This window comes from Dendrobates tinctorius, unplaced genomic scaffold (assembly GCF_039654945.1).
Source record: "Dendrobates tinctorius isolate UK_male_01 unplaced genomic scaffold, ASM3965494v1 ptg000089l, whole genome shotgun sequence".
Lineage (NCBI taxonomy): Eukaryota > Metazoa > Chordata > Amphibia > Anura > Dendrobatidae > Dendrobates > Dendrobates tinctorius.
Genome location: NW_027361757.1, coordinates 6,537,631 through 6,548,258, shown reverse-complemented (window position 1 = coordinate 6,548,258; position 10,628 = coordinate 6,537,631). Strand labels below are relative to the sequence as shown.

The 10,628-nt window shown below is 39.6% G+C and overlaps 1 protein-coding gene across 2 annotated transcripts in view; it reads left to right on the top strand.

Moving 5' to 3' along the window:
• Positions 1-444: 444 nt before the first annotated feature.
• The window catches only part of PALD1 (phosphatase domain containing paladin 1), a 433,079-nt gene continuing 422,895 nt past the window's right edge, over positions 445-10,628 (top strand). Inside the window, exons 1-2 of one of the 2 annotated variants that reach the window (XM_073585784.1) lie at positions 445-565; positions 817-912. In XM_073585784.1, the coding sequence (XP_073441885.1) occupies positions 893-912 (20 nt within the window). In that variant the 5' untranslated portion in view covers positions 445-565; positions 817-892. The remainder of the gene's footprint in view (positions 566-816; positions 913-10,628) is intronic. The other variant, XM_073585788.1, reaches the window with a different exon arrangement.

Sequence of the window (10,628 nt, the reverse complement as noted above, 5' to 3'; positions counted from 1 at the left end):
TCTCACTGAGCTACTACATTACTTCATCCTAACTCCTTCTCTAAGTTTCATCCCTGCTGTAAATCTAACCTACTTTACCAAGTGAGTCCCCGAATACACATATTCCGCATGTTATCATGGCATTTTAAATGTAAGATATGACAGGAAAAATATTGTTTCCATCATCGAAAATATGTACAAGATTGAGAAAACAATTTGTGTTTGTGACATAATAAGATAACAAAATGTGAAAATAACCCGGCAGGAATGCTGGCATTCTTAGTGTAGGAGAGGCTGAGTACATAAGTGCAGTGAGGCTGAGGGTCTGCACAAGTTCTACTGTTCTACACCCCCCACCTCCTAATTCCTATGTGATGGTGTTCCTGGGAGGAGCGAGCTCAGGCTGAGAGCAGAGGGCTGTAAGAGGGATCCCGCCTCTATTTGCACATCTGTATCCAGCTAGAGAAGACAATACCAGAAGAGAGGGGTACCCCAGAATTGAAGAGGGGAGAGTCAGGAGAGACGCAGCCTCACATCAGGGAGGGAGGAAACGCTTCTCCCACTATAATCTGCATTTTGTAGAGCTGTGAGTAGATTCCCTCTTGTAATCCTCTATCTCAGCCCTGCATGTAGAAGTCACTGTCTCTTACTCTTATACCAGTGTAGTCTTTGTGCTTCCCCCAGCCTGTGCCTGTCTGTCCCTATCCCCCCATGATTCAGTCTTCTGCTGCCCAGCAATGGATGCCTATGTGCTTAGTATGTGTCTGTAGTAACGCACAACCTGTTGCTGAGCACTCTTCTATGCGCTGCCTCTAATCTCAGTCTTTTCTATCCTAGGATTTCTTCTTTTTTTTTTCAAAGAGAAAATTTTCATCTGCTTCATAAAATAAAAGCAAGAACATTAGTGTCAACCATGCAGCAATCACAACCAAGGTAGGAGAACGTCACAGTCACTAGTACTGTATTATTAATATGGAGAACTACGGATGACCACTACACGGATGGATGTTAGTTCTCTGGATTACAGCTGGTGTTTATGAAACCATCCATAATTTATCATTCATATATCATTGATCTATGGTTTGTGTTCAGGTGTGCACAGATGTCCTGGGTTAGGTGACCTCCTCAGCCTTGGTGTATTAGGGTGGTGGACCAATGTCGTAATGCTTATGTTTGTCACATCTAATAATACATAAGCCGGCCGACTCTACATACACATCATTTTCCATTATAGTCTCAGTCGGAAACTTCGGGTTTCCAGCTCCTTGAACTTTCACACCGTCCCATTACCGTTGTAAACCATGACCTCCTTTCAATGCTTTGCCAACTCCAAGTTCCTCATCCATTATCTTGAATGCTTCTGCTGACAGTGTTAATAGGGGGATTTCCTCCAGATACCAATTAGGGTGGGAATTCTGGAAGCAAATATTGAATGCATACTGGTTATGCTCCTGATTAACAATTTTGAGGCATGAGAAAATAGTTTGGCAGATTGAAAGCTCAGAAATAAGTTCAGAACAATAGCACAGAGCTCAGCTGGCTGATTTATATTCAGCGCGTGTATAGGAATTTGATTCAAATAAGGATCCTTAGACCCAAAAAGAGAGTGGAGTTGGATAAACGATGCTAAATTATGCGCTCCTTTGTACGACACATACAGATATGTTATTTGTATCTAGACGCTATTGTTACTCACTGGTAAGGCATTCTATGTCTCAGATGTTGGCTAAACTAACACTGGTGTGAAGCGTAACCCTACTCCCCAGAGACGCTGTACCATTACCTCATTTCTTTGGGTTTTTTCCTGTGGCTATTGGTAATTGGAGAGGTCTCGGAGAAATCTGCACATGCTCAGCAAATCTGAGTAGATTTGGGAACGTAACATTTCCTGAAAATATTTTTGGCCAGGAGCTTATGCTTTCCTGAAATGCCGTCCAAGTCCATCCGGGCTGTGATTGTGGATTTCGTTTTTTGGAAGCAGTACCAAGGTGAATTCTTCAGAGGAGGATGTACATTGCTGTACAAGGAGGATTATGCTTAAAGTTTTGTATATTTGGATAGACTGACAAACAGATAGATTGATAGACTGATATAGTGATAGATAAGAGATAATATAGTGCAACACCAGGGGAAAACAACTGATCTTTTTGACATAACCGTGCATACGCACACATGTTTCTGCTGCCATAGAACAATAAGATAATTTATGATTTAAAGGGAACCTGCCAGGTTGGATATTGCAATTACACTGCAGGTATAGAGATAATCTACAGGTTAATAGCTTGATGGAGGCACCCGGGAATTTTCTTGGGAATTGGAGGCACACCTTGGAATTTTGATTGACAGCTGGCTCTGCACATATTCCCTGCTGAGTGAGCTGTCAGTCAGTGTTGGGGCTTACATCTGCCACTCACTGTAGGCTGAGTCCCTATGACTGAAAGTTGGGAGTTCCTGGGATGAATGAAGTTCATTTTATCCCGGGTGTCATACTTTCAGTACAGTGGCTTGGCAGCTTCCTAATGCCATTAACCTGCAGATTTTATTTAATTTATTTATTTTACTAATTTATATAGCGCCATTAATTCCACAGCGCTTTACAGACATTATTGGCACTATCCTCGATGGGGCTCACAGTATAAATTTCCTATCAGTATGTCTTTGGCGTGTGGGAGGAAACCCAACCTAAACACAGGGAGAACATACAAAATCCTTGCAGATGTTGTCCGTGGTGGGATTTGATCCCAAGACCCCAGCACTGCAAGGCTGCTTTGCTAACCACTGAGCCACCGTTCCGCCCTTAACCCATATCTGCTGGGTAATCTAGACCTCAAAACATTGGAAAGCTTATCATAATTTGCAACTGTGTCTTTACAGTGTTGTATGTCTGCCAACCTTTATCACGTGTACCAGTATATAGCAAGATGTATTTGATTGAGCTTTGCAGTACAATTGAAGCAGCACTTTCCTGATGTATTCTGGCCAGTATTTCTTACAGCAAGCATCTAAATAGGGATGGACACTGACAGCATCCCAACCTGAATTGTGTATGACCCTTTCTCTTCAATGCCAAGAAAACTGACAAAAGGAACACACATGCCTCCATCACACTGTCCACATGCTGTCCATACACTGGTCAAATGTCAAACAAATGTCAAACATGCACCATTCTTTCATCACCCATTTTTCATAAGTACTCTGGACATATGCACCACTCTCATGATGCACATGAGTCTTCCACTCACTGGATCAATAGACAGATGCACAACCATCACTCAGGACCAATGAGCATGTGTCACCAATACTCTGAACATGTGGTGTATATCAGCGCCCATAACTAAAGTGCATGCTGCACAGGACCACTCGCACATTGAACTAATGATGTGCAAGTGCCATTCATGTATCAAGTGCATAAACATAGGACACATACTACACATGCACTGCTCACAGATATCACACATGTACAAGGGCTAGTCTCACACCACTTACACATGACACATACTGCACTACACACCCAAACAGAATCCCTGCAAGGTTGCCTTTGGACAACGATAAAATAGTGTTCCAGATAATCCAGTCCTGTGTTTAAAGGGGTTATCCAGGCTTGTGGCACAAGTCTGCAGTCATTCTATGCAACTGCAGTTTTATGAATCCTCACTGCATACATCGTGCATGCTGTCAGGATTCTCTGACACCGGGAGTGGCGGACGCGTAAACAGAAGTATGTTATTTCCGCAAACTCACTCAATACAAGCAAGTTGAGCGAGGCCAGAAACATCTAGACGAAATGTGGCTGTAAGTACGTAAATCAGATACTTGTGTTGACATGACCACCGATTCCTGTCGCCAGCACCAGAGAATCCTAACAGCGTGTACACTGTACACTGTGAGGATTCACAAGTTTGCAGTCACATAAAGTGGCTGCAGACTTGAGCACCAAGCCTGGAAAACCATTTTAAGATCCCCATACACATTAGATTAAAGATGGTGAAAGTGAACGATTTAAATCTCCATGATTGTCATGTAAACATTTAAGAACAAATGATTGTTTTAGCTGATAGATACCAAACTGTGGAAACAAAGTGGGCTACATTTAATTTTTACAGATGACAAACTTTTGGTTCAAAGAAAAATTGTTTGTCTGCAAAAGATCCTTTGCTGAAAGAATATTTCCAGAAAGATAATTCCTTTATCACCCGGTACAGTATGACTGTACATGGACGGCTAGATTCAATGGCTATAATTGGTAAATGGACTCATATGTGTACGGGTGTTTTGGCATTACGATTTTTCGTTATTCGTATGTTCATTACACTGGCGATTCAACAAGCCAAAGCTCCGACTCCTCAGTTTCAATGACACCGACTCTGACTCCACCAAAATGGGCTCCAACTCCACAACTCCGACTCCACAGCCCTGCCAGGGATGTGGTCGGTAAGCCAAACTTCCGACTCCAACTCCTCAATTTCCATGTCACTGACTCCGACTCCACCAAAAATGGGCTCTGACTCCACAAGTCCGACTCCACAGCCCTGCCAGGGATGTGGTCGGTAAGCCAAACCTCCGACTCCTCAATTTCCATGGCACTGACTCCGACTCCACCAAAAATGGACTCTGACTCCGACGCCACAGCCCTGGTGTACGGGGCCTTTCATACTAGTTTTCTGTGACGGAGAAGACCCCACTACACTTTAAGCCCCTATGCTTCTGCACTGGCAGCTCACACGGTATGTCCGCCCCTGCTTCTAAATAAAGGGTAGCCCTAAAAACTGTATACACACTTCTACGTATATAGACAACAAAATGTAGTTGTATGTCCTGTATGACTTCTGCAATCACATTAGGGGCTCGTAGTGGTCTCTACTAGCATCCAGACCTTTCTGATTTTGGCTAACTTTAGAACTTTAGTTACAGTGTCCACAGGGATCGCACGGCAGGACATTTCAATCTCTGTCTGTCCTGATGGCCACATCGGGGATCTCGCAATTATGCAACTAAATACATCTTTAGAGACAACATTATACTGCATACTAGTGCCATATTTACATTTTGATTTGTTTTAAGTTGTAAATTAACACTATTAAAGTGTGTATACAGTTTTTGAGGCCACCCTGTATTCATTTCTTACTGTTACAAGGCTGATGGGCAGCTTCATTCCCAACGCTTTGATTACTAGGTCTAGGATTACCGTTACATTATTCACAGGTGTCCTTTTTTTAATTTTTGTAAGGAAAAAGAGAAACAAAAGATTTTGTCTTTCTTTTATGTCTAGAATCTGTTCTCCAAAAAAAAAAAAAAAAGTAGAGAAGAAATGAAAAAAAAGAAGTTGAGTGAGGCTGATCCAATAGCAATTTACTATATTTTGCAGATAAATGCAAAATAAATAGAATGCCTAATATGTGTCAATGACTTAATCGTAGACACAAACATCTGTACGAATGGTTTCTTAACTTCTTTGAAGAGTATCTCAACACAAACATCACTGGTGAAAGATTTTATCAATGTTTTTCCACCTTGGGAATAACTGTTTTCAGTACAATTGTGTAATACCTATCTTCCCAGATGGATATTGTCAGAAAATGCTTAGAAAAACAATCAATTTTGTAATTTACTGTTTATTACACTTTTCATCCGTTCTTGAGATATTAACCCCTTATGGACCGCCAATACGTCTTTTTACTGACCTAAGATACAAGAGAATATCATCCCCACACAGGTGACAATCCAGCAGCTGTCGGCTGTCCACTATAGCTGACAACTTGCTGTATCACAAACGATCAGTGTTGGCACCATCCATATCTGTTTAACCCATTAGTTGCTGCTGTCAAAAGTGACTACATTCGAAAAATGGTTTAAAGATTGTGTGGGCTTCCACTTTAATCTAAGGGTACCGTTACACCTAGCGACTCACCAGCGATCCCGACCAGCGATATGACGTGGTCAGGATCGCTGGTGCATCGCTAGGTGGTCGCTAGTGAGCTGCCACACAGGCAGATCTCACCAGCGACATCGCAGGGGACGGGGATCGCTACTTACCTGTCACACTAGAAGATCCTGCGTCCTCCCGCCCGGCTCCACACGTCGCTCGTCGTCACAGCAGGAAGCGCCGCAGGAAGTGACCGACGAGGAATGATCCAGGAGCTTCTCGCGCGATCAGCGATAACCAGCGGGGGAGCCGGTCGGAGGTAAGTATCACATGCAGCGATATCGCTAGCAATATCGCTGTAACGTCACAAAATCGGTGACTTTACAGCGATATTGCTAGCGATATCGCAGTGTGTAACGGGGGCTTAACTGACACACCGAGATCATGATTGTGTGGTCCTGATGTTTGCCATAGCAGTTCATGGCCAAATAGCGGCCTTAGAGTCTCCCGGATAAAGCGGTCGGTTCAGAAGTCAGCGACATTTAGGTGGTAAACAAACATTTTTTCATTCCTGCTATACTACTTTGCATTAACACTAGGACTAATGGTATAGTCATTTTGACTACTTGCACTTTTTATTTCTCTTCTGTGACTACATTTTTCGGAATTCCGGCTTGAGACTCTGTGACTTTTCCTCAAATAGGATGTGAAAAAAGATTTTGTGACAATAAATAATTTTGGTGAAAAAATTGCGTGTTTTTTTCAAAATGTACCTTTAACTACTAAAGGTAGTCATTTTGACTACCTACTACATTTTGCTGTCCTTTTGTCACTAAATGTTGCTGTAAAGTTTTGTGCATAATTTTTTCACTGTATCTTATTTACCCTGATGTTCATATAGATGTAGTTCAATTCAGATGTCAACTTTTCACATTTTCCTTGTGTTACCTGGTTCTATTACTGTGTAATGCTGATATGAATAGAGCTTGTTTGTAATACTGTAGGCTCTTATCTTATGCTAAAGAAGGGTGTTGTTTTTCTCTGGTCCTAGCAGTAGACAGTAGTCTGGATAGTAAGTTTACTTTCAGTTCAGCTGAAGAGACAAAGAGAACACATGCAGACATAAGAGCTCAAAAAACTCATACAATTATATAGCAGATACAACATTTTATTGTCATATTATTCGATTTTTTTGTACTGTATAGTGTGAAGCAGCAATTTGTTTGGGGGAAAAAATATATTTGCATACAGCTTGATGTTATTAGTTATAGTTTACAGCTAGAAAGAATATTTGTTTATCTGCAAATGGGCAATATGCATGAATATAGCAATAATGCAATGTAATGGTTTATGACGCGAAAACGATAAAAATTACTTGTTTTTTTCATTTTTCTTTTGTTTATGATCAACCATGTTCAATAATTCTGCGAAAACATGTATAAATTAGCTAAAACATCAAGACTTTTATAGGTCCAGTCAAAATTGAACTAACATTATATTTGTATAGTGGTAGCGAACAGAACAGCAGGGATATGTTACTGGTGATTCTCAATGTTTGCTGTGTTATATGTATATATACTGTATATATGTCCAGTATTGCTATTTTCTGTTGCAGTTTTACAATGATCCTAGCAATAAAAGTTGTAAAGGACCCCTGCATCTACCTCAATGAATTGTTAGGAAAGAGTTTAGCTGTCTGTCAACTGATTCAGTCCACCTACGTTTGAAGGTGGCAGAACAGTTATTATTTCTTTTAGTTTTCATTTCTATTTTTCACAAACAAAAATGTGATAATTTTGAGTTCTGTCCATCCCGATGTTCCTGTTGCTTCTGAATCTGCTAAAAAAACTCCAGAAAATGTAAAGTTTTATAATGAAACAAAATATGGAGTAGATGCAGTAGATCAGATGGCACGCAAATACACCACAAGAACAGGTACTAGGAGATGGCCTGTTCACGCATTTGAAAATACCTTAGACTTAGCAGGTATAAATGCTTGGATAGTATACAAGGAGATGACCCCCGAAAAAATGTCATGCAAGGCATTTTAGCAAAAGCTTGTTACAGAGTTGAGTGTTCCTTATGTTATATCTAGGGGAAAGGGTGGCATGTCCCAAGTTGCTACATCTTCAGATGTGATGCTTCAAAAATAATTTTCCCAGATAAAAGAAAAATGCAAAAATAATAGATCTGTTGGCTATTGTATGACTTGCCGTAAGTCTTTGTGTGGGCAATGTACCGCTGCAAATGAAAGACCATGCCTGAAATGCGAATCAACAAATGTTTAGAAGGTCAATTATGCCGTACTTTTTAGGAGGAGAAGGAAAATGTAGAATTGGAGCTGAATCTCAATAAAACGTTATTATGAAGTACAACTGGTATCGACCCAACGGCCTTCTTCAGGTACTGAGGAGAAGGAGCACTGACTGACCTAGTAGTCATTTTCTCTGCTTGTTGTTCTTGAGTTGTTGTTTATATGTGTGCACTTTAATAATAAATGATTGTAAAACGTCTATTATTATTGTTTTACTTAGTTTACTTTTGTTATATCCTGTAGAAAAATATGAAAAATCAGAAAGAAAACATTCCAAAGCATTACTGTTGGATCTCACAATAATAATACATTAAAAAAATATAATTATTAATAAATAACCACAAATGAAACTCTAAAAATAAACGAAAACAAGTCAGTAGTCAGAATGACTACATTCAGTAGTTCTAGTCGGGGTCACGAGTCCAGTAGTCCTAGTGTTAATTCCTGAATATCACCTGAAGGGTTAATAAACTACCAGACAGAAGTTTTCAATATGTCAGGGGGTGCTGTTTTTAAAATGGTATCACTTTTGGGTGTTTTCCAATATATAGGATCCCTAAAGTCACTTTAAACCTGGATAGGTCCCTCAAAAAATAAATTTTGTAAATTTCCTTGAAAGAATGAAATATTACTGCTACATTTTTAAACCTCCTAAAAGGCTAACAAAATAAATTAGTGTTTTAAAAATGGTGCTGATGTAAGGCAGACATGTGGGAAATGATATTTATTAATGTTTTTGTGTGGCATGACTATCTGGATTAAACGGATAATCATTGAAAGTTTGAAGCTTGCAATTATTTTACATTTTTGTCAAGTTTCTGATATTTTTTACAAATAAACACAAAACATGTCAATTTTCCATTATCATAAATTATAATGTGCCACAAAAAAACAGTCTCAAAATCAATGGGATTTGCTGAAGCGTTCCAGAGTTATCACCCAATAAAGTGATATTGGTCAGAATTTAAATAATTGGCTCTGTCACTAAGGGGTTAATACTTTTTTTTTGTTTACAGCTCGTTGCCTAGGAGACAGACCACTGTTATCTAGCTTGTAAGCACTGCACTGAAGCTGGCCAGGAGTAGGAGGAACAGAGCTTCAAAATAGTTCTTATATAAAAAAAACTGCTTGTAAGAACTACACAAATTCTATTTTTTATTTTACTATTTAGCAGTGGTGGTCGGTCTTCAAGGCAAAGAGCTGTAAACATAAGCAAAAGTGTTAATTGTTCAAGAAAGGCTGAAAAGTAAAAAAAACAAAAAACTGTAAATTGGAAAATTGCTTGTATTTACAAGCACTATCTAACTGACCCATTTATGAAAATGGGAACAGCCTGTAATTTTCCTATATGCAGCCCAATGCTTCCAACTGAAAAATTTTAAAATAGGTTTTGTCACATTGCTGTACGATGTGCAAGTGCAGGTGCATCAAGAATGGAGTTGTTCTCGCCGTTCTTGATGAGGGGACATGTTGAAGTCAATGTTCCTGATTCTTTAATAGGTTCACTAGAAATCTTACTCCAGTCATGAACTGGAGTGAGATTTCTCGAGTTGGAACTTCATGAATTATTCGAGCTGTGGTGTTCCGCTCCTGTCCTGCCCAGCGCCAGCTCTGCCGACTTTTTACTGTGTTAGTTACCATACTTGTTTCACACTGGTAATGCCCCTTTAAATTAAAATAAGCCTAAATTCTTGAGGAGATCTATGCCCGGCCCATAGATCTTAACAACTCATGTTGATATTAAGAAAAATTTGAATTTCTCTGGATTAAGAGATCAGATCGCAGATATCAAGGTATCATTTTATTCAGCTTCCTATTACCTACATGCCCATATAGACAGTTTAGGAGGGTTGATCCTGCTGACAGATTCCCTTTAAATTTGATACAACTTTTGCAGTCAGTGGTGATTAATACTTCCTTCCCTTTTGTTTTTACAGCTCATGTGCAGAAGTATGTGTCTCCATGGTAACATGGCCATTTAGTAGGTTAGCTTCCATTCAAGTCTATGATATTATTTCTGTTCTTATATAGGATTAGAAATGCAAAAATAATGTAAGTGCGAGACACTAGAGGGATCTCATTGATTATAATGGATCCATCAAGTTTCTATTATGGCATTCGACATTTTACAGGACAAAATACCGCATCACTGCATTATTTTGCCAGTATTTTTAGCCAGAACACCATAATGGAGAGCAGGCTTTAACAGTAGAGGACAGGTAAAAAGGTGCGCATCTTCTGGATGAGACTATGCAGCCTTGTTTGTTACATACAGATACATTGATATCTATAGGAGCTGTAGACATAAAAATAAAATATTGGTTATGAATAGAGATGAGCGAACCTGAACTGGAAAATTGGGGGTTGTTACCAGACATCTAGTGTCCGTTGCTGCAATCCGAACACGGACTTCTTCACTCGGAAGTCCTCATTAATGTTTGGGAGAATAATAATTATAATAATAATCTCTTT